General features: G+C 37.1%; 1 protein-coding gene across 8 annotated transcripts in view; it reads right to left on the bottom strand.

Annotated features, from left to right (window-relative positions):
- Ptprd (protein tyrosine phosphatase receptor type D) overlaps window positions 1-25,560 on the bottom strand; it is a 470,962-nt gene that overhangs the window by 94,796 nt on the left and 350,606 nt on the right. For 5 of the 8 annotated variants that reach the window (XM_050123920.1, XM_050123912.1, XM_050123913.1 and 2 more), the window contains 3 exons: window positions 18,565-18,677; window positions 7,720-7,761; window positions 7,118-7,215 (listed from right to left, as the gene is read on the bottom strand). In XM_050123920.1, coding sequence (XP_049979877.1) covers window positions 7,118-7,215; window positions 7,720-7,761; window positions 18,565-18,677 — 253 coding nt within the window. The remainder of the gene's footprint in view (window positions 1-7,117; window positions 7,216-7,719; window positions 7,762-18,564; window positions 18,678-25,560) is intronic. The other 3 variants (XM_050123917.1, XM_050123918.1, XM_050123919.1) reach the window with 1 other exon arrangement.

Genomic DNA, 25,560 nt, shown 5'->3' with positions numbered 1-25,560 from the left:
ATGGTGCTGGCTTAAGCTACGGAGATTTCTTTATTCTTCCCTATTATATCATGTTTTACTGGACTCAGCAAAGCCGTAGAGATTTGGCCATGAATAGAAAGAGGCCAGAGTTTCACTGCTTTTAAGACACAGATTTCTTTTCAATATTGTTACATTTCTGATTGACTGGCATCTTATAGCTCATGACAAGATTATAATTATGGAATTAATGCTTCTTTCTCAGTAGTCTATAAACTATGTGGCATCTTAACATTGAAACTATTTACATGTAATGGAACATGCAACATTTCCGAAGATGAGTGAGCATTCCTATCAGCAACTCCAATGGGCATCACTATGTACAAAGTTTATTTTCATGCTCCGAAGCCAAGGTCCAAATTGTGGTAATCTGACACCAAGGCCTGTGCAGTTTCCCACTCTTCTGTATTATTTCTACTGTTGGCTCAATAAATATAATACACTAATTGACAGGGAGAGGGATCAAGACCCAACTTGAGGGGTAGATGCATTATATTCTATGAAAGTAGGAAAGAATCCTGCCTCACAATTCTTCAGCTTCAGCTGAATCTCACATTGACTACTAAGTTTAGATGTTCATCTTCCTCAACTTGAATTATCAATACCAGTGAGTAAAACATTTGCCCTTTTTTGTTCATGAAATTATTCATTTTTCATTCCACTATATAAGTGAACACAATTTGTTCAAAAATAAAAAAGTAACAAAAACAGACTCTTAGCAAATGTTTCAATTTTCTATGTTGCAAAAGAAGTTAAAAAACAAATTTTGTTATCAACTGCTTTATTTCCTCAGGGAAATAGAAGCATTAATCCCTAGAAAAATCCAACAGATTCAAAAGTAGGACACATGCACACACACCCACACACTCACACACAGACATACAATGGTTTATAGAGGATAGTTTTGTGTCTGTGAATGTACCATTGCATGGTCAAATATATCAAGATCTTTGTTATAGGAAAAATGAAAATATTTTCTTTTGTGGTCACTGCTTTGATGACAGACAATGTTTGTCTCTTCTCTGGAGAAATATAGTATTTACCACTGGAGATAGACAAAGTATGTCTAGATGAAATAACTATACCATCAACATGTCTCAGGAAAACCACCAACTATTCTGATGCATAACTATACAAGGCAAAGTGGTAACTACAGCATCTGCAGAGAGTTTCAGCAAAATTATTTTTATTTAGTAGGTTATGGTTCTTAGGTTCTGTAATCAGGACATACAGAAGAGGATTTACTTCTCGAGGGGAGATAATTCAAAGGGAGTAAATAAGAACATAGCATCAATTCTCACTTCTATCACACAGTAGGATGTGATATCAGGCAATTTTTGTTTCTTAAGCTCATATTCTGATGTCTTCATACATTTAAAAATTTTATCTAAACAATGTTTAATGTCTCCACATATATCAGAAATATCTTTATGTATTTTATTATTCATCAAGGAAACATTAATCTTATTATTTTACCTCCTACACTACATTATTCAGAATTTATTCCATAATGGTATAACATATATGTTGTTATAAAATCAGAATTTTTTTTTATATCTGGAAAGTTTTGTAGAAGAGACTCATTATTTTTGGCACAAAGGGGATGGAAGATCACTGACATGAGAACTGGGAGAAATCTTTGGCACACGTAGATGATACATGGCTGGTGACATAAGTGTTATCATAGATATCCATCTCTTTAGATAGTAACAAAACTTGAGTTTGGGCTTCATGACAAGAAAAAAAAAAGCCAAAGTTGAACTCTAGTGAGGACTTCTGAGAATCACTATCCTGTCACTTTCTAATTCCAATAAAAGGATTGCGAAGAGTTGCTTTAATATCAAATATTAAGGTAATGCTACAAATAGACAAAGGTATCACTAACATCTTAAAGAAGATTTTTGACAACTGTGTTTGGGTGACCACCAGAAGAGGATGAGGAATGTCTAGAGAGGATTTAAATTCCATCAGAAATGGGTTAGTTAGCCCGTAATAGTTCATGCTCTCATGAGACCAAAGGAAGCATCTGGGAAGACTACTGTGAACAAGTGTTTGCTGAACATGTCAGGGTTGTTACACTTATGAACTCACAGCATGCACAGGACCTGAACAAAACAAGCCAGTCAAAATCCCAGGGTGTGTGGAGTTTGGTGGCCAGTGAAGCAATGCCCACAGCTGGGGTACCCATGGCTGTTGGGGGAAAAAGTCAGTTCTCTTTTGAGATATGGATCCTGGTGGGTTGCTCTTGCTCCAGGGGATGGCTCTAAAACCATATCCATATTGAAAGCACTAATTGGACTCGGTGGGTTAAGAAAAAATATATATGAAAATTGAGATGAGACATAATGGGTCAATTCTGGTAAGAGTCAGAGGGAGGGATTATGGGTTTGAGAAAAACACAGTGAATAAATATATGGAATTCTCAAATAACATGTAAAAATGTTTTTTAAAGAAATTGTAAGCAAGCTGTCAGGAATTTGAAGGGATTTTGTTGTTCACTGTGTTTTAAGGCAGGTTAATATCTCAATTCAGACCAGAGTTTTAAAAACTACACTGTACTTAAATTAGGATTTGCGAGTTGGAGAAACTGAAAAACTGTTGAGAACCAAATTGGAAGTCAGGTTTTATTTTTATCTTTCTAAAGCACTTCAATCATGATCCCTTGAATGCTTGGATGCCGGGGGCCCTGACTCATTGGACACTGCAAATCTGTCTATATCAATAGCTTACCCAATGTATTTCACAGGGAAAAGGAGAGAAAGTTACTCCTCCAGAGTTAAGAGAGAAAGTTACTTCCACCAGTCTTGCTTAGGAGGGCATCTTGGCAATTCATAGACGGCAGGAAACTGTGCAGTTCTGCGTTTGAACTTATCTATTCCTAAACCAGCAATGCTATCTATGATCCCCCTAATTGTTGATCTTTACCACAGTTTCTCTATATTCGTGTGCATTATAAACATGATAGATTAATGTTATTAAGGAATTTATAAATATGCTCTGAATTATGATCAAAACCTGAGAAGGGTTTTAATCAACAGATGGATTATACTGTAAAACAAAATTTCATTGGCATACCTGTTTAATGAAAGAATGAATTTCTTCAGAATGGGCACAATAAGACCTTAATATACAATCTTAACCTTTTAATATATACTTAATGCTTTTAAAGTAATGGACATAATTACCAGCTTTCACTGGTTCCCTTTATAGGAAGCTTTCAATTTTAAAACTGCCATTTACATACTTACAGGCATGATTTTCCTAATTCTCCTAACATACAGTTTATAGATGAGGGACTTATTATGGTATGCCACTGTGCAAATCTACAACAGGGTAAAGTATCCAATCCAAGATGCAAATCTGTTTGCAGTAAATCTCATGCCTTTCTTACCATCAAAACACTTAAGTCTCACCGTTGCCACAGCATCTGAAGCTCATGACAAATTTTGGCCTTCCACACTGGTCTAATTTCATGTCACCTAATTCTCTAAGATGAACAATACCATCACCAGTATACTCAATGCTCTTTCTCTACATACAGCTTTTCTTAATGGTATCACAGTGCATCTAGTGTAAAATGTATTTGAGCATATATATTTATGTATATGCATTGCTAATAATGACTCTGATTAAGCCTGCCAATTGAATCTAAATGTACTTGCCATCACAAGAAGCAGTGAAGAGGGGGAAAATCATCTTCTATCTTGCATAATCCTAAACAAAGGATGTCGTCTTTCAAAATGAGGGCTTCCTAGAACTTTCACCAATGTTCTCCTAGTGCTATTTTTAAAATATTTTAAAATAGAGAACCCACTGAGTCACTTTATTTAAGGTGAAATCCACGAAAATAATTATTTTAATTTTTGAGAACAGAGACTCATTATACACAGTCCAGGGTAGGTTTAAATATATTATGGTTATATACATCCCACATGCTATGATTATTGACATGTTATACTATTCCAGCATCTAGGTATCTGAACTTAAAATAAACTAGACTTCCAAATAATCCAAATAATGTCATTCTGCGTTGCAAAACCTGCACTTGTTTTAGTTTTATACGTTTGTAAGTCTAATCAATTGACTTTGAGAGTAGACTTTATTTAGTACATGAGAATGATATATTAACATTGAGATTACTCATATTTCAGTTACTTTTTATTCTTATATAAGAACACGAAAGCTTAAAGCATTGACGGCCTATAGCATTTAACATGACTTAACCTTGTATTCAGATATTTCCATGCCACACTTTCATCTGTCATTGACTTCATTGATGGGACTTGATGTGTCATTTGACTTGTGTCCTCAGGACCACTGTAAACAACTTTCATGCTTTTAACCTTTGTTTGTTTCAAATTACAGTGACAAATTTTTGTTTTAATCAGCTTAAGCAGTTTCAGTAAACATTAATCCACAGTGATTGAGTAGAAATAGTGAGGTGCTTGAAAGTAACAAGTTTTTCCTTTTATTTTTTCTTGCTGAAAATCAGTTAAAAACATATTTAAATTTATATGCTAGCTAATATGAAAATAATTTCCCAAAGTGTGGCTCTGATATTATTATATAAAGGCTTTATTCTTATTACCACAGATGAGTACACAACTTAAATATCTCCTTCATGGCTGTTAAGAAACAGTCCAGTCAATTCCTGCCCAGGGAGCTTTAATCCCAGATCATCTTACTGATGAGCGGTGAAGAGTCTGTGTGCACTATCATGTCAATGGCTGAGGTGACTCAGGGAGCTGCTAATGGCAGTAATGCCAGCACACAGTTCATGGCTACTTATATGAAGTGCTTCTGACCTAAATGATCATTAGGTTAGCTTGACATGGAACATTTCTTGAGACTTTCTATATTTAAGAGAGGCCAGCTACTCTATTCAATGGATACAAGTTCATTTGCTGAAGAGGTTTGGACTTTTCTGGAAGTAAGTCAAGTGTTGGCTTATCGATCAACTAAAAGATTATATTTTTAATGTCTGTGGTCTATTACATCATTACAAATAAAGAATTGAAGTAGAATCATGAAGAAAATATACAGAAAAACAATAAATACTTAACAGTTTGACAATAAAGAATAGTGAAGATTCTGATTGGTGAAAACTGTCCCTTAAATTAAGAGCTTCTTTCGCCACAGGATTTACTCTACATATATTTTCCTTCTCATTGCTACAACTTAATATTTATCCTCAAGCTGCAAATGAGGCACTGGACATATATTAAAGGTTTAACAAGATGGGCTATACTTTAGAGAAAAAAAAACAGTGAAGAGGTGAGAAGCAGGGCTTTGAGAATATAAGACAAGATTTGGTGCAGTATTAATTTCCCAGAATGCTTTAAGAAGAAAAAAGCAAATTATGACTGAACCCACTGGAAAGGAAAAACCCAGCTCTGTGTTCTGTCAGATAGTACAAAAACATTAGAATATGCTAACTGGGGAAGGCTAGATAATAGCAGGAGACACCAATTCAGATGATTTGCTTATTCAGCATACAATTAGGAAGCCCAGTTCTATGGTCCACTCAGGAAGTGGATAGGGTGATGCTCAGTTTGAGGATACCTTGAGAAACTTAATGAGATCCTGTCTCAAAATAAAAAGTAAATATCGACTTTGTTGCTCAGTGTGAGAGCAGTCTCTAATTCACATCAGCCCTGGATTCAATCACCAACTCTGGACAGCGGGTGCGGGTAAGTAAAAAGAAAGGAAGAAACAGAAATAAGTAAAAGTGAAAAAGACAGAGAGGCAGAGAAAGAGAGTTGAAGAATTTAGGAAGGTTATGTAGGTAGATTGCCTTGGGCCTTCTGCTTTACATTCTCAGATATGGCACATCTGAGATTTGTCATTTCTCTAGCCCCTCAAGGGTAGATCTAGAGATTCCTCACTGCATGTGATAGGACAGACTTTTACACATGGTAGAGAAAGATCATCTTGGACAACTGCCTTTGAACCTGATGCAGCAAAGACAAAGAAAGGTATGAGGAAGAGCTATTTTTAAGACTTCCAGTAAGCCAGTCCCTGAGATCTCTTCTGTTGTTTGTAACAATTAGAAGATTTTTGTGATATATTTAAATCTTGTGCTGCAACACATAAAAAGCAAGAACAATGATGATCCTTTAGTAGTTACACATGAACAGGTTTCTCCATGGACCCTTGTTGCTATGGAACACTAAAAATGGCCAGGTTTATAACATGTTGCTTAAAAATGTCACAGTCACAGCATGCACAAACACACACACACACACACATCACCAAAAATTCACATTTAGAATGTTAAGGACTCTGGGATTTTACGATACTAGTTAGTTTGGAAACAGGCACATTTCTGATAATCTTGGCACTAGCATTCTTTTCCACAGTGGCTGATGATTCAAGTACAGAATTTTCAGGCCATAGGAAACATTTTATTTAGAAATCGCATATTTAAAGGGCCAGCAAGATGGCTCAGCAGAAAAGCAGCCTAGATTCCCAGAATTTCATGCAGAATGGGAGAACTGATTCCTGGAACTTGTCTTCAGATTTCCACATATGCACACTCACACGTAACATGTGCACATGGAATAAATAAGCCAAATAAAAGGGCTACTTATTCCTGATGATATGATATATTATGACTTTTTCAGTGAAGATTCTTCGTTTGTTTGTTTTCCAAGACAGAGTTTCTCTGTGTGTATCCCTGGCTGTCCTGGAACTCACTCTGTAGACCAAGCTGGCCTCAAACTCACAGAGCTCTGCCTGCCTCTGCCTCCTGAGTGCAGTGATTAAAGGTGTGCACCACCGTCCCTCAGCAAAAATTCCTACCACAAATAAATTAATTTTCACCAATTTGGAACACTTAGAAGTTTACTGAGTCAGAATATTTTATGGACTTAATATCCAAAAAAAGAAAAGAAAGAACAAATATCACTCAATTTACACTGAAAAAATAGACAACAATACCTATAAAATTCAGCTAATATAATGATTTAATTGCTTATTTATAGAAATTGTATCTGATTTGGAGTTGTATTTCAATAAAAAAAGTACTGATGTTAACTTCCTAGACAAAGACAAAGGCAGGCATTCATTGGCAGTTCTGCCATGTAAAGAAGTGTATTACCTCATATTCCTGGGAAAACTTCAGGTTGTCGTTTGCTTTCAACCGCTCAATATGATCTGCAAGTTCCAAGATAGGGATTGGAGGATGGCTAGCCATACCTATTAGAAATGAAGAGGAAACATATTTGAATAAAAACCACATGATGTTAACACTTCCAAAACACAGTGAATGCTGTAGTTAGAAATGGCCTGAGAACATGTGAGTAGTAAAGATGTTTTATGTGAAGAAGCAGGCAGATAGTCTGGTTACTCAAAGCAGGACATGCTCTAACGGGAGGATTTTGGCACCAAGTAAGAAATTCACCAAGCATATTCCCCAAACTAGCATTCCTAGTGTGGAAGAAAGGGTTAACTGCGCTATGAATCAATGAGGTTAGCTAGCAGGAAAAACTGAAAGTCGGGCCTGATGTCAACTTCTGCTTTGAGTAATTACTGTTATGCCATCTCAGACTCCTTCTCCTGCACTGTGTGAAATGGAAATTGTGTGGAATTAAATGGTGTAAAGTCAACCAAGGAACAGACAGTGAAGAAGGCCTGAAGGGGGAGGAGGAGCAGCCTGATAGGAAACAGAAAATGACTTATGTATAATCAAAGAAAACTAACTTGAAAAATGAAGGTTACCAGGGTAACCGGAATCATCTGAACCTGCAAAGGAAATGATGGTGTAAATAAAAATAAAAAATAATTGAATGGGTATGTTTAAAAAAATGAAATGGATAGCATGATACATCTTTATAAAGGACTAATACAATGCAAGCTTGTGCAGGGTTTACCACACATAGATGAGTCTCACTTTAGTATTTCACAAACATGTCAGGTGACAACATTCACATGCAAATATGGACACAGAAAAGGACATGCAGAACAGCTCATGACAATGGCTACTGACAACACACGGATACCAAACCAAACTGAACTTCAAAAATGTTTCCACTAGTAGCAGTTTGTAGAGGCTGGGGTTGCAGCCGTCTAGCCATTTACATATGACCATGTAACAGCACAGAGGTATTATGCCCCCACAGGTCTCACTCTTCAATCCCCAGCAAACCTACAAGCTACTTCAGGTGTAAACATCTTTGTCCCTCATGTGAAATGAATTCGGGAAAATAAGCATATGATAGATGAAAAAACAAGGAAAGAAAAGAAAAGAAAGCAGAGGGGCCAAATACATCTTAGTTCAGTCGGCCAGCTGAAGACACATTAATTTCACAGTGTTTGTTAAAAATAATCTGCTGTTAATTTTGATGATTCTTGTGTTTTTCTGATGCTTTTCCCTCTCTGTTCACATGATTTGATCTTGTCTCATTGAGATGAATTTTGCAAGTGCACCATGAGAGAGAATTGCTGACTCGGATATTAAGAGACGCAAATTCCAGCTGGATTGAGACAGTGAACTAACATGCCCCCAGGGAAGCATCTGAAGTAGAAAATTAGAAGCGGGGAGCTCCAACTGGAAGCTCTGGTGATGCTCTGCTGTCACTGTAACTCTGGAGGGTAACAGGCTGGAAGGATGACCATTAGACCGATGTGACAGGACTTCTTAGGAGTGCTTTAGAAATAGTGTTATTAGAGAAAGTCACCCCCTAAGTTCCTGGATCTGAAATGCCAAATTATCAATGGTTATGGTAAATTAAGTTAAACAAAAACAGCTTTGTTTCTTCAAGAAAATTATTCTGTGCTTAGCACAGTGCTGTGATCTATGGTGGCTTTGTGTTTATGGCTGCGAACGTCTACTCATAGGAACCAAAATCTTGGTAGAGAGCCAACAGAAATGAGTTGATTAGATGTAGATTTTCTTTGTTGATGATATAATTATATATTCAGACCAAAATTGTGGAGGCCTCTCTGAAAATTTTCCCATGGATGGTAGTATCAAACTAATTTACATTCTGTGGTGTGACAGGGTGGGTGACAACAATCAAGTAATTAAGAGTTAGCTCATCCAGATGAGGCACTCCCCGGAGAAAAGAATGGAAATGCGGAAGCACAGAGATGTTAGACTGATCTGGACATGGGAATGGGCTGAAGTGGACATCATTGCAGTGCTTTAACAGAGAAGGTAATAGAGACAAAGATGTTTAGACCTTTTCGAGCGAATCGTGGGAGAGAGTTATTATCATATATGGACTGAGTGGTGGTTTGGCTAGAGAGGGAGGACACAGAGCCAATCAGGGAGGCGTAGGGGACTGAATTACTGCTCAAAGCTGCAAAAGTAAAGCCAGTTGGAGATGGGAAAAGTATTAGTATAACAGCAGAAGACCATAGGAAACAATACAAGATGTGATCAAATATTTACTTCTGACATGTGGTCATAAAGTACTAATTTGGAAGCTAATTACAGAGAAATCCAAACGAATCTGAGCTACCTCTTTGTGAACAGCATTAAAGAACTGTTACTTAGGACTGGACAGTTTGCATCATCTGTACCCAATTTTTAGGACAAGTATAAATGGCAGAATAGCCATTTCATACCCAAGAGGTGAACCTAAGAGAATTGTATGGAGTAAGAAGGAAACGTAGGCCCATGATACAGAATATAAAGTTACTTCTGTTCTGACACCTAGTTAACAGGGACCTGTAATTGAGCATCTCAGTGTCTTTATCTGTAAGACCAAAGTAGGAAAGTAAGTTAGTTCTGGAGTGGTTCCCTTCTTCACGACACTATTCCACTACACTGATAGAGGCTCTGAACAGACAAGAGTCTTTTAGGAATGGTTCTTATAAAAGGGTTTTTTAACATATTGCTTTGAGGTATGGAGAGAATTGTTTGTAAACTTGAAAACTATTATTTACTTGTGTTGTCTGCTATTTATGTTTAGGTAAATTTTCTTTAGCTAGCCAAAACAGTGTATACTCTATATGATGATGTTGCCTTGCTTATGTGTAAGGCTGAATACCAACATCAGTCTGCTGTTGCATAAAACATGAGATAAAATTACTCCAACTCAAAGCTCCTTATTTCGTGTCAGAAAATAGTCATCAAGGGTGTGGTGGTTTGAACAAGTATGCTCCCATAGACTCATAGTTGAATGATTATGGAAATGGCATTAGGAGGTGTGGCCTTATTGGAGTATGTGTGGTCTTGTTTGGAGGAAGTGCGTCACTGAAGGTGGACTTTGGGATTTCAAATGCCCAAGCCAGGCTTACCGTCTCTCTCTTCCTATTGCCTGATGATTCTGATGTAGAACTCTCAATTACTTCCCCAGAACCATGCCTGCCTGTGGGCAGCTATGCTTCCTGCTATGATGATAACAGAGTAACGCTCTGAACAGTAAGACAACGCCAATTAAATGTTTCTCTTTATAAGACTTTGCTGTGGGTACGGTATCTCTTCACAGCAATAGAAATTCTAACTAAGACAAAGGGTTTATTTCAAAAATATTTCCAAGCAATTTGTTCATTGTCCAGTGCTAAAAGTACATTTTAAATAATTCAGATTACTATATTCTGGATTAAAAAATTAGACCCTAAGAATACTAAGATTAAGTTGATATTACTGTAGTAGCTGCTCAGCTTTTGTCTGGTAGCCTGGCCATTGTTTACATTTCAGAAAATGCGCGTGCGCGTGTGTGTGTGGTTATTCAGAACAATGTTTTCACATTAATTCTCGGGTATTTCAAAATTCCTTTTTGCAGGATGCATATCAGACCAATTAATTCAGGACCTCTGCGTGTGGGAACCAGACACTAATGATTTAAGTTTTTAGCAGCAGTTTTCATCCTATGGGAATTCATGATGAAGACAGCAGGAGCCTTGTAAATTCATTTATTATATTTTATGCTCAAAAATATCATGATTTATGAGAACAAAAATAAACTTTTTTTGCTTGTGATATTCTTGTATTCTTGTGACACCCCACTAGCAGGCATTATTCCTCTATAGACATTACTAGCAGCAAAGAATTGGAAGTATGGCTATCAACTGCTAAAGAAGTTCCAGGACCAGGACCTCATTGACCCAAGGCAAAAATACACAACACAAACACATTTTAAAGGCTTACATTGCCCCTGATCAGAGTGTTCATACTTAGCCACACGTCTGTCAGATATGATGCTACACTGAGACCTAATGGTGTCTTCATCAGGTTGGAGAAAATAAAAAGATGACTACTTTCGACATGGTACATATTTATGATAATAGTTACAGTGACTTCTTTACATGAAACAAAATTTTAAAACTATGCTTGTTTGTTTTTTTAGCTGAGATACATCTTGGAGATAATGGAGTCCAGTGCTTTCATTTTATACAACAGGACTCAAGAATCCAGGAGCTGTATATGTTCATCTAAGTAGTGAATAGCAAAACCACTACTAAGCTGTTTGATATCATTAGCCTGATTCCTGTCTGAATAGGAACTGACTTTCTAGAAGGAAGACAGAATCAAAGGGCTGAGGGAGTCAGGATGATACAACCAGTAACCAGAGATCACTAACAGTGGTACCATAGACACTTTTTACAAAGGAAGCATCACTGTTTTTCCCTTGTGAGAAACAGATTTCTAGGACTACTTTTGTTCACCAATTTTTGCTTTTCAGGAAAGAAAAGCATACCTTTATTATCTGAACAGCAACACCAAACATGAGGGCCAGCTCCATGCCAGTCACAGTTCTGAATGTGGAGATGTGGGTGGTGACTGAGAATGGAAGCTACTCTGTTGTGGCGCTTCCTGTGCCAAGGGAAAATGTGGGACAGACGGGGGAGGGTGTTGTCCACACAGCTAAAAGTCCTCATTACCTCTCAAGCAGCAACTGCAGAATTGCCAGTGCTGAATTGACGTGAATGGCAAAGGTAGGACGCAGAGGAAATGAGGCCCTTGTGCTCACAGACAAACACTATGAGAAGCAGGAATGTTAAGCACTCGGGCTTATCTTGTCAACAGAAGTGATGCATATACCTGTTTTCTACCAGGGAGCTGGAAATGGATGTTGTAAATAACCTGGTGACCTTCTTCTATCTGTAGGGCTAGGCATCACCCAAAATCCCCAGAACGGTTACCCCAGACTCTCCCTCTCTAGACCTTCATTTTTAACTTTGTTTCTTAGTCAATAGAAAGCATCCCTAGGGGAGCTGCTCCAAGTACTTTACAGCTTGCTGAGCTAGAACGTTAAGCTACAGAACACATCTGCAGGGTAGAGGTCAAATGTACTTTGCAAGAGTTTCCATATAGTCATGCTTTAAGCTTCCTTGTGCACAAGGATTAAGAAAACTGTTACTAGGAAGCTTTTCATTTAATTGAACTGTATTCAAATGTCTAAAAGAAACTGGCCCTGTGTGAGACTAAGGAAGGTTTAACCAGCCCAGATAACTAAAATGCTGAACTGAATTTCCTTCCTGTCTCTGACAGCTCATTCCCCTGCTGGCAGTAGAGCACTGAAATGGGAAGGATTCTGACATGGTCGGATGGCTTGGACTCAGGTGGTGACGTGCACACCAAGATGGACAGCAACGTAATGATCGTAAACCACCCTGATCTAAAGATGGTATGCTCATACATGTTAGAAGTCTTAGAATTCAGCCTGGCTCTGGAGGTGGGGCAGGCAAAGGGTGCTCAGGCTCACACCTGCAATGTATACACTGCCGGTCCCTTTCTGTCAACACGTTCAGATTCCCTGAAATTATGAACTAACACTATAAACTCAAAATGTTAAAAAACTGCAGTGCAACTTTGCAAAACATTTCTAAAAAGATATAAAGGTAATTTTGCTTTTAAAATAGTCTTACAGTGTCCTTTCATTTAGAGCATCCTTCAAATAACTATTATCTATAGAGAAATATTTATTAAAAAGAGGCTCAGCAATTCAAATACCAAAACAGCAATGCTAATACCTCCGATATTCAAAATATATTGAGCCTTGATTTGTTGTATAAGTAGAAAACTCCACATCTAACCTCATGTGGTAGGTGGCAGCAGAAATACAGGTCTATCAAAATGTCATATTAAACTACTTTACAGCTATATATGGCATTTATGAAACAGAAATAACATTCAGATCTGGGCTTCATCTCCAAGATATCTCAGTTCCTAAGTACAAATTATTTTTTTTTTAAAAAAATAGCTGGGTGTTGTGGCTCAGTGGCAGAACATTTTTCTAGCATGCAGGAAAATATGGCTTCAATACCCAGTTAAAAAAAAAACAACCACATACATAAAAAATTTGTTGTCTCTAAGAAAAAATATTACGTATCAAATAAAGCAAAAGTTCAAGTCTAAAGTACATTGTTCCCTAGCATATTATATAACAAATACTCAACTCACACTTGCTTTATTTATTTTCCATACATGTCTAATCGGCACATTAAATGTTTCCTGAAACTCTATAACTTTGCAGAGTACAGTTTTTCTGGACAGTATTAATAGTGGCATATGATTTTTGCTGTCACTGAACATGTGTGCTTACAGAGTCTCAATATTATGCCACAATTTATAAAAGTCGGGGGAACATTTAGTAGGTATCAACTAAGGGGAAAATAATTTGTTTATCAAATCCTAAACTTCCATGAGTATATCTGACATAGCAGTCATTGAGAGAAATTCAGCTCCTTAAAGATTAGTCACAGCTGAACATAATTTATACACTAGTTAAAATGAAATAAATACAACTACTCTACTATGTTTATAAATTTGTTTTATAAACTAATGATAAATGAGACATAAAGAGAACTGTGCATCATAAGATATAATTGCTTCTAGGGAAAAGCAACAACATAATTTGACTCAATTATGGTCAGTAATAGCTTAAATAAAATATTCTCTAAGAGTATGTCTCTTGAATTGAATGACAGACTTAAGTTTTAATTTTATTGTAGGATTTATCGAAATGAAGGATATGAACAACTATGTTCGTTTATACCCAAAATTTACCATTTTAAATCAATGAACCAATGTTTTACCAGTATAAAATGACAGAAAGAAATATTTTATTGTTAGGTTGTATGTATATGTTTACTTAGAATAAACTCTGCAGATAAATATATACATATAAGGTGGGTGGCATCAGCACTGATGCGATTACTAACACCGATGGACGATTAATAACACCGATGCATGACCTCGCACAATCTACTGGGCTACTGTGCAGACAGTCTGCTGCAGACACCACAATCTCTGATACATTAACTTCTCAGCTTATTTTTGTTTTTCACAGACCATCAATCATCTACCAGCCAAAACACACTAAGGTCAGGTCCATACTGAAAGGTAGCCTTGAGCTGCGGCCTTTGCTTTTCAAACCTGAGACTTTTTTGGTTGTGTTTGGGTATCTTTGTGAGGGGTGGGGGAGAAGGGGTAACAGAAGCAGTCATGTTGCTGGTGGCTGGTACTGTGCCCTCCACTATTGGTTACCCTTTTCTCACTTCTCCTATGTACTAGACAGAGCACAGACTTCTCTCAACAGTGAACTCATTTTGCTTTGCTGAAAGATACACAAATATGAACACATAATTCTTCCTTCCTTCCTTCCTTCCTTCCTTCCTTCCTTCCTTCCTTCCTTCCTTCCTTCCTTCTTTCCTTTTTTTCCTTTATCTCAGCTTGTCTGGTTTGGAAGGAGATACCCTTCCCTGCTGTGCCTTACCAGTGGTCCTTGGGATTCTTCTAAAAGCTTCTTAAATAATTGAATCATTTTCCCATTTCCCAATAACTTAAAGATTTGAAAAAGTTGGCTAGGAGTTAATAATTTTAATGTGGTCCTTTACTGCCTTTCTTTTTTTCTTTCAGTCATTCTACCCAACTTATTCTTCTAAGAGAGGAGAGTAACAAACCTCTACCAAGTTTCACTTTACCCTTCTAATGTTACCTGCTATTGTTGGAAAGATGTCTACCTGCCCATTCTGTAACAAAGATCTCTAGTCCAACACACCAATAACTGAGGCCCTACTGATGTAAGATGTACTTATCTTAAAGGATTAAGTAGCCTAGATTCTCCAAAATGCATCCTGTCTATTTTCTGTGCTTTGAACTCTAAGAAATCCACAGCTGTGGATGATATTAACAAACATGGGAGCTTGCGTTCTGTGCCCAGAGCCTAGGCCCTTCTGGCTTGCTCGGATGCTCAAGTATGGGTTTAACATCAGGAATAGATTCCTGTCTGAAATTTTACAAGTATGTTAACACAAAAATTTGCCTTAGCTAAGCAACAGTGGACAGCATTTTGATTTGTTTATGATCAAAATGTGTCTGTGCACTGTTCAACTGCCAGAATAATGTGACAACTGGACCATCGATCAAAATTGAAACAAAATCTGACTCCTTAACTGTATTCTTTCTAATGAGAATAAATAAAATGTAACTTATCTATCACTCACAAGACATTTTTAAAAAGAAAATTAGAATAGAATCAGAGGGCTGTACAAGGCATTCCCCTCCATCCTGCACAGCTGATGGAATGTCACATGGTAGTGTTTGCTTGCTCCTTTATCATTCCTAACAGTCTGTCACATGTGGCATCACCTACTCTCCTGAGGACGTTCTGGGGTAAGTCCCTGGTATATAAATCACAGTTTTCTTATTTCACTGCACATCATATTTTTTGGAGTGAAGATGTGGGTTATTAATTTCCCACTTATGTGTGCCATTAACAAATATCCTCAACTGTTAATGTTGTTTGAGAACAAGTAATTTCAGATTAATAGGCATGATACATATAAAAGATATTTCACATAATGAAATATAGAAATGAAAAAAAACTAAGTAGAATCATAGCAGCAACAAAATCTAATCAAGGATCACTTCAGTTTATAACTTGAGAAAAACCACTGATTCTCAAATAAGAGGCAAGGAAAAATACAGACAGTTACTTGGCAAACAGCCCCATGTTTAGCTCTTACCCACTGACTGTTTTTAAGACAGTTCACAGTCATTTTCACCAATGGCTAAAGAAAATGGCCATATCTCTAGATATTTGCCACTAACACTTCAGTCTGTTCCATTTGTAAATGGCCAATTATTTAGGATATCAACCCACATACTTTGGAGGAAAAGAGTTTATTTCAGAAACAAATCAAGCCTAAGTGGATTGTTCCTCCAAGCTAAAGCACAAGCAAGGCTTCCTGGATGAGAAGCTGTGCTGAGTGGGCAGAACAATCTGTCCTGCATGATTCTTTTCCTTTACCACATTTCCTTTTTTCTTCATCACATATTTCCACTGTATGCCACGCTCCATTCAGCAACAAGGGAAACTCTAGGTAAATGATACCTTTTTGGAAACTTTTTTAATTGAATAAATTCTTAAATGATACAATAATAATCTTTCAACTGCAACCCATGACAGTTTGAATATAGCACACTTTCTCCATAAGTGGATCTAACATTTCCACCTGCATTAAGAAAATGCATTCTTAAGAGGACTTGTGGGTTGGCCACATTTGTGAAAAGCATCCACAGAAGGGGAAGACCCCTGAAGATGGGTCTCTTGAAAGAGGTATTGCTGTTTTATTGCTCAGCATCACATGTATCTGATAGTCGTCCTTGACAAGTGGCTGCCTGTCTTGTTTTGTCCTTCTGAGGGACTGCTGTAGGACTATAAGAATAGAGAGGTGCACTCACATGTGCTTTTCTTTCGATAGCTAATCCCTTAATTCAACACTGCACTATGATTTCACGACTGCTAGAAGGACAAGGTTGCTTTCAGAATAGATCATATTTCATACAAAAGCTGTGCACAGCAGCATCAGAGAGGAATGCTTTCTCAGTAGATTATGGGTATAATGAATAGAAAGCAGGGAAGAATTTGACCTACAGTGATGTTGCTTTGGGGGTCCTCTACGGATTGAGTTAGGTGATAGAGGAAGTGCATGAGTCACTGTGTCCACCTTTAAAAACTTGACTGTATTCTGAAGTAGTCAGTATACTTCCATTTTAAAATTAAGCAAAAGAAGAGTTACTATACCAACTTATTTTATATCAAATTGCCTTTAAAAAGCACCATGGGGGAGACTCAACATGGTTCAAGCTGAGGGCTGCAATGACCCTGGAGGACAAGTCAGATATATTCACCCATCATGGATAAGTTCACAGTCTCCATTTCTCAGTCATATAAAAAGTGTGTGCAGGTGACTTTTGGTTTTAAGAACATTTGTTCTGAGGCCAGGCGGTGGTGGCGCACGCCTTTAATCCCAGCACTCGGGAGGCAGAGGCAGGCAGATCTCTGTGAGGTCGAGGCCAGCCTGTTCTACAAGAGCTAGTTCCAGGACAGGAACCAAAGCTACAGAGAAACCCTGTCTCGAAAAATCAAAAAAAAAAAAAAAAGAAAAAAGAAAAAAAAAGAAAATTTGTTCTGCCATTTATGCTTATGAAAGCATATGCTTGCCTTCAAAAAGGTAAATTTAAAGAAGTCTAACTTCATTTCAATCAAAATTTTAAACAACTCAACATTTGTGATGATTGTGTAGCCACCTTGGGAACAGGGAAGAGCTCTTTCATTTGAAGAGTTAGTAGACGCTGTGTTCATCTCAAACATGCTAAACACAATAGGCCACGCTTGTCACAGTTCAAAGCAGTTCATTGGGAATGCACAGTTTAATACCTACAGTGTACCACACTGGGAGTCAGAGCATTCAGCCATTAATTAGAAACAAAAGACATCTGCCAGCAGTGTGGGGCATATCACTACAACAAAATTCTAATCCCAAAGACTTTTAAGATCAGTGCTTTGTCTTGCTCACTATGGGAAGGTAGTTATTAGGACTGCTCAGTGTGAGTATTTTAATTCTCTCTATCATTTGATATTTGCCATTCACTTAACATAAACAGTCTGGTCAGAAGAAAGAGAAGCAGAAATAATCTTAAATTAATATTATATAAAACTATCCCCCAGTAGAATAGTATTTTTTCTCTGTTGAAGCACTTAATATTCTTTAAGAATAAGTATCTGTTTTACATCTCAATTTATGCAAAAGTCTCTACAGCCTGAAACTTAAATTGGTCAGTGAAATTTAATAAAATTAAGTTTTTTTAAGAAATGAAATTGTTCATTCATTCCATCCATCCTTCTCTTTCTCCTCTGTGTTCATCTCTCCTCTTTTCCTTTTCTTCCTCTCTTCACTTCCTACATTCTTCTTTAATGGTACCACAAACACAGACAGCAAAGTATGAAATAAATATCCCACTGAGAAGAACAATTGCCATATTCATCTATTTACTCATGCATTTACTTTATAAGATGAGGAACCAGATTGGTATCACTGAACATAAATAAACCATGTCATTCCCATTAAAATGATAGATACTTTTCTAAAGGCTAAGGACAAATTATACATCTTTCTCTTCTCTGTCCCATTTTAGATTTAACAACGTAATTAAATTCCTCTCTATTGTACATATAAGTGAACTTCATCCATATTAAAACAAAAGATCGGGATGGACAAAGTGGATCAAAACTGGTGATATATCATTTCTCAAGACAATGCCAACTGGACTATGACCGTCTGTGACAGACAGAGTGAGTCACTTACCTGGCGTTTGAAAGTTAAGGCGCCTCAACTCCACTGGGTCTGTTGGGTGGTGGGAAGGGACCTCCTTACTGTTCGGCAAGCTGCTCTTTCTGGACTCTGACTCTGCCCTCTTCCTATAGGGGGAAAATGAAAATTTAAGACTTAAGACAAGTAAAATAAACAAAGAACTAACCAAGTAACTAGTCCTTACATCATTCTTCCCTCCACGCTTTGGTTTCGATTTCTCAGCTTGATGATTAAAAAGCTTTGTTACCCTGTTCAGATGCTGTTTCTGTGAGCCTACAGGGGCTTTTCATGCGCACATGTTCTGTTAACACAGATAATGTCAAATCCCCCTTCAGTAGGGAATTAAATGATTAATTCCGGTCACCTGCCTTTGGGTTTGCAAGGGGCATTGTTAAGATACATCCAAATTCTTGCTCTGAGACCCTCTTGTCTGCAGATGCTGTTTGTGGTAGATACGACTGCATGCTTCTGGTAGACAAAACTAATACATTACCATGGAAAAACTGACTGACCTCAATCTAGGCCCACCCCACTCCTTTCTCTTTTAAAGAATATATGACCGGTGGCTACAAAATACAGTTTTATTGGCGGTAAGTGCAGTAAATACATTTCTAAAATATTAAGATATCCTAATGCTTAGAAGGAGAGCTGGGACTAAAAAAAGACAAACACCCCCTTTCTTTCTCAAATTGGAAGGGAAAATGACAGTAGTGGGTGTGTATAGTGGTGTTATGTAACAAACTTTAATATTTTGCTAATGGATGTCAATCACAGACAGACAAGAGAAAAAGTAATTTCATTTCAAGAAGTTATCAATTCCCTTGATGATTATATTATACTTCAAGACACAGGAACAGGTTTTTTATATATAAATGTGTAATTCACCTTTTCCTTGGTTTAACACAGACTTAATTAGACATACTTTCCTATGTTGCCAAAAGTTAAAACAAATTTTCAAATACAAAAATATGGTTTGTTCATAAAATTTTTTCATCCATTTTCTTCCAAATACAAATAATTTCTTTTAAAACCCCATGTAGCAAATGGAAGCATTTTTCAGATTGCCCTTTTCCAAATATTAACACCAGCAGTCTCCATGCTATAGTCAAAGTTGTAGCATCTCATCCTTGCTTAAATCAAAAATTCTTCTTTCGGTAAAGGTGCTTCAATATGCCTAGGTTCTCCTGTATACATCTATGAGCATGGTATAGATGCCTAAGTTCTCCTGTATACTTTTATGACTGTGGTATAGATGACTAGGTTCTATGTATACTTCTATGACTGTGGTATAGATGACTAGGTTCTCCTGTATACTTCTATGACTGTGGTATAGATGACTAGGTTCTCTGTATACTTCTATGACTGTTGTATAGATGACTAGGTTCTCTGTATACTTCTATGACTGTTGTATAGATGACTAGGTTCTCTGTATACTTCTATGACTGTGGTATAGATGACTAGGTTCTTTGTATACTTCTATGACTGTGGTATAGATGACTAGGTTCTATGTATACTTGTATGACTGTGGTATAGATGCCTGGGTTCTCCTGTATACTTCTATGACAGTGGTATAAATGCCTAGGTTCTCTGTATACTTCTATGACTATGGTATAGATGACTAGGTTCTCCTGTACACTTCTCCTGTGACCATGGTATAGATGACTAGCAAGCACTGCTCCTGTTGTTTTTTCTCATTTAATGCTATACAGGTCAGCCAGAAAAGTCTTTTCATCTCTGCTCATCTATACCAAATAGAAATAACCAGGGGATGAAAGGAAGCCTGGAATAAAGATGATGTACATTTGGCTTACTCTAGTGCAATGCTTTGGTGAAATATCCTGGAGGCAATGAATTTTCTTGGGTGGGTCCTATCAGGCACTTGTCCTCTAAGTACCTTGTATTATTAACCTATGTCAGGACTACATTTTCCTATATAAATTTGTCGGTGACAGCCTTAGGATAGAAAGTACTGCCACACTGTCAATCTAAGGAAAGTGATGATTCTGAATTATGCCCAAAGTACTGGGAATCGAAACTGAAAATGAAAAGAAGAGGTGGAAGATTGGAAAGAGCAATGAGAAAGATGACAGCAGCTTAGGTCCCATGTGGAAGGAAGGACACGATGGTCACTTTCAGGTAGCAGTCATGCAGTGGGTATCAGTCTCACAATAATGAGGCACTAACTTTATCACTGAAGATGCAGCGATGCTAAATGGATGCAAAGGAGTTCAGCCTGCCAGCTGATCTCAGGGGATACTCACAGCTGGCCCTTTCAAGCCACAGCCCAGGGATTTTCTCAGGCTTAGGTCTTTGTGGGAAAGTAAGCACAGGCACACTTATTTACTGATGTGCCAGACCCAGTGGCTAAAACCTGCATCTTTCTTCCTTTCCAAAGTGACCCTGCTGCTATTCATTCCAGGGCATGGAAAGTAGAATTAGAAATATCTGGGCAAGGAAACTGTCTCACTCTTGAGAGAATTACCAAGCAGCCTCCTTATCTTTCTTTTCCCAGAGGCCATGATGAGTGGCACTGGCTATGCTGAGGGAACATTCTATAATGAATCAATTTTTTTTTTATTGTAGGAAAGCTGGAAATTACACCAGCTGTCAGGACAGGAGCCTTAGAAAGATCATAATAAGGGATTAAAATTACTTACAAATAAAACATTCCAGATAATTCTAGTTCGTGATGGACTGAAAGGGGCTTTTGGACATCTAATAGCTAATTTTCTTTTACTCCGTCTGCTCAAATGAGATGACCAGCAAGATCAAAGATTCTCTTAGCTTTGTTTGATGAAAACCAAAGGCATGATTGTAGCTGCCTATAACCTTACTACCAGTAGAAACATTATTTACTAGAATTGGAGTGTTTCAAACACACAACGCATATCTGAGAAAGAATTAGAAGAAACAGTATTGGCTATGATCAATAACAATTCTAAGTAGCTTATATTTTTTTAAAAAATTACTATTATAAAATATGAAAAGGATGGAATAGCCTACACCAGGCCTGGCATGAATCTGAGCCATAGAAATTTCTGGTTAGATGTTCCAAGCTTCCATAATTTCATTTTCAACTAGAAAACTATAGCAGTGGTCAAAAGCATTCATATATCACCTATTGTAGTATTCCTATTAAGGTTATCCTATTTTATTTTCAGTTTACTTTTTAACATGACAAGTATTTGCCATATAGAGAAATTGTGCAAAGAGAACTAAAGATTGTGTGACATTCCACAGTGATCCAGAACTGCTACCTTTATTTTCCTTTTACATAGCTCCCACTGAGAAAAGATGGCCAAGAAAACACTTTGTCCAGAAGATTGTATTCATAATCTGGAGACAGGTTTTGAATGCAACTCCTATAAAAATTCTACTGTTAATATTTGAAGAAGTGGTTCAGATTTTATTGTTTCACTGCCCCTAACGATGTTCTCAAATCTACCTAAACGTATATCTGCTAGAGGTTGTCTTCTCAGTTACTTCACCCATGAAAAAGGAGATTGATGTTTGAATTTTGGTCAGACTTTAACATGAGCACACAGAGGAAGGATTATAAACTGTAAAGTGCCTGCATTGTTACAATGAAGCCTGAGGACAAGAAGTAGGTTACAAGTGCCGTGTGTTTTGGCTGAATCAAAATAGTTTGTACTTTTCTCCTGGATTAATGGAAACTCATGGTGTCCACTAACGGAGACTCTCTCTCCTGGTCAGGGTTCACTGCTGGGAAATACAGGGTTATATTAGAGACAGCAATACAAACAGTGATTCTCAAACTTAAGTGTGCACAAGAATCAGCTGTGCCGGCACTTTAGCATAGGCTGCTGGGTCAAACCTGTGGACTTCAGTCTTCTCGGGTGAGAATTAAGAATTTCTAATTCTGGAAAATTCTCAGAGAAGAGCGATCCCAGCATTGTTGACTCAGGTACTACTCACTAAAGGCCACTGAATGCAGTGCTGGCAGATGACCTCTGAGATCCTTATGTTAGTTGAATTTTAATCAAGCATTTATATCAATAAATAGTGTGGATTTGCATATGCATGTTAAAAAGGAGAAAGCAATCTGGAATTGCCATCAAATATATTTTAGCCATTATTATTTCTGTTATTGTAAATCAGGTCTGGGTGACACAGGGATAATTTGGGGTTTGTTAAGAGTGTTCCCTAAAGGGTACAAACAAACGAAACAGAGGTCTACAGGACAACTCACATTTCCACCCTGCAGACACATTAACACACACGTATACTCATTTACCCCTGAACATAGAACTCAGAGACTGGCTGTACTGCTTTCTAAATTTGGTTTTCATGAAATACATGGTTTTATTCTGATGAAGGCAAAATATTTCCCTCATCGTCATTTTCATATCCAAATTTTCACCTACATATAGGCTCTGTCCAGCTTCCACTTGCTAGGTAGGATCTTTTATGCTAGCCCCCACCCTCACCTCATCAACACATCAAGTCTACCTGTAGCTTAGTTTTTCTTTACTGAGCATGGAAGGGGTTTGGTCTCTATTCCTCACCTGTCAGGTTTACTGCTCCATTTAATGCAGCACAAAATAAATAAAGAAAGAAAAAAAAAGGAAAAAAGAAAGGCTTAGTGTTAGTTGGCCAATGGTAACAAGAGTAACCATGACAACCAAGTTTTTAAAAGTAGTGCTCACCAGAAGAGACACATAGTTCACACATAATAGTAAACAATAGTGCATCAAAATGTTTGCAGGCCTCTGATTATGATGAGGATGGAGCCATGAGACCACAGCACTGAATAAAGAATGCAGGGGTTTCCCTGGTGCATTCACCTTCACTTACTCCTTTATAAAAATGCTGTGAAAATTAATCAATCCAGCAAATATACAATGACCATGACATTCAATTTTTAAGATCTAACTCAGGAAAACAACTAGTGTTCTTAATGAAAATGCAACAGAATTTCATAACTATAAAGCCTTCAGTTAAGAAGTATGCCAATCTTTAGTGACATGAAATTCTGAAAATTGCATTGCATGGAGTAAAATTTTGAACACTGGAACATTACACCACAATGAAATAAAGTAGCAGAAATAATTTTCCAACACTTCTTGACAAGTAAGGCAATCATAAGTCTTTTTATAATAAAGGATTAAATACATTTTTAAGTATTGGAAAATTTAATACTTGTGAATATAAAACCAAAGTGCATGCCCCTTCTGTATAACTCAGCTAATTCACAGAAGCATTTTATCACTAGCCATTGAAAAGACAGACATTTATTCATGGGGGTGCTCCTTTCCATAAACACATCCAACAGTCACTCATAGATGCTTCCTCTTATGGTAATACATTGACTATTTAAATATGGAACTATTTTTTCAGAGACTATAGCTTTCTCCAGAAAGAATTAATCTGAACAATACTCATTTGGAAGCAACACAGTGAGTAAAGTGTTTGTGTGGTAGACACACATACTATAGACGATGCAGTTCATCACTGTTCAAAAAAAAATCACATTTATCTGTATAAACACACACACACATAGTGTAGGATGACAATGATATCACACTTATTTTATTTAGTTAATTCTGGCCTTAAATGTAAAGTGATTTACTTGGCATCCTGAACTAAAAAAATAAAAACAAAACAAAAACAATTTTATGTACATGCTTCTCACTTTCTTTTAAATCAATGAATTTATCAGAGACTGGGGTGTAAAAATTTTCCTCTGTATGGAAGAGAAAGGCTGTTTGGAGATTCGTATGAATCCCCTGCAGTATTACTTGATTTAGCCTACATATGCATTAAGATTTGTTTAAATACCTACATTTCAAGGCTTGAAAAAGAGATAAGTTTATATCATAGGCCAAGATGAAACTGATAGAAAATGACAGAATAAACAGTTGGAGGAAAGTAAATTTAATACTATTGAATACTTATAAAATAGTGTGCTCAATGTAGTTCTGTTCCCAGCACTTGGGAGACAAGGAGAAATAAGAGTCAAGACAAGGGGCAATATTAGAGATGCAACAGGTTCTCTCATCAGTCACTAGAACTTCAGGGACGTAGAAGGGGGACTTACGATAGCCTGAATAGAGGAAGAGAGGTAGGAACTCAGACATAAGAGATGAGAAGAGTGATCAAGGTAGGAGGAGTGGCAAGGAGTGAAGACTGGGACTCCAGGCACAGGAGGCACCTGGGTGGCAGAATATGATACTGACCCTGAGCTAGGTATGGCCTTAGCCTTTTTCACAAGGTATAACAAATGTCTTCTTTGATATGCTTGATGATAATTTAGAAATTTGTGTAAGTTGCTGTGCAAACAGGAGACTCCACGATCAGCTGAAAAAGGTAAAATTAGTTGTGTCTCTTCTCCCTCATGATATACACACAGGTATGTAAGGAGAAGGAAAGACATTTCTCTCTTCATGGGCTAAGCTATCATATCCAAGGATGTTATTTCTGCTTATAACACGCCTTGGCTTTTTCTAGCCTCATATTCTGTACTTTCTTTCCCATAGAAAGTGACACTTTCTATGCATTTTGACACTATTATGCATTTTGAATCTTTCCCACAAATTCATGTTAATATTTAATTTTAAAATGTTTGCTTTATAAATAATGTTCTGGCTTTATTAGAATTAATTATGGAACACTACATATTAGCATGTGCAGAGTAGATGGATGTGGAAGACATGAGTGGCCTGGTGAATTTTAATTTTCAGTAGTGGATGGATGATGATAAGCTGGGTTTATACACCACAATTAGATACACACATATACATATAAAGTAGGAATAACATAAAGCCAGTCCTGTTATCTTTTTATAATGGAGTAGTATTATTAAAAAGCTCACTTGTATAGTTCATTTATTTTCCTTGTAAATGATGAAGTTTGAGATGTTGACAAGACTCTCTAGACCTTCGGGCACAGAAGCCAACCTTGACCTCAAGGCTCCTGATTTATACCCAAATATTTTCTAGGCCTTGCCAGCATCTTATTTCCAAATTCATA

The sequence above is a fragment of the Alexandromys fortis genome, unplaced genomic scaffold (genome assembly GCF_014885135.2).
Source record: "Alexandromys fortis isolate MF-2015 unplaced genomic scaffold, M_Fortis_MF-2015_v1.1 scaffold_166, whole genome shotgun sequence".
NCBI classification, from domain to species: Eukaryota; Metazoa; Chordata; class Mammalia; order Rodentia; family Cricetidae; genus Alexandromys; species Alexandromys fortis.
The sequence above is the reverse complement of the archived record's forward strand: the minus strand, read 5'-3'. Positions and strand labels throughout refer to the sequence as shown.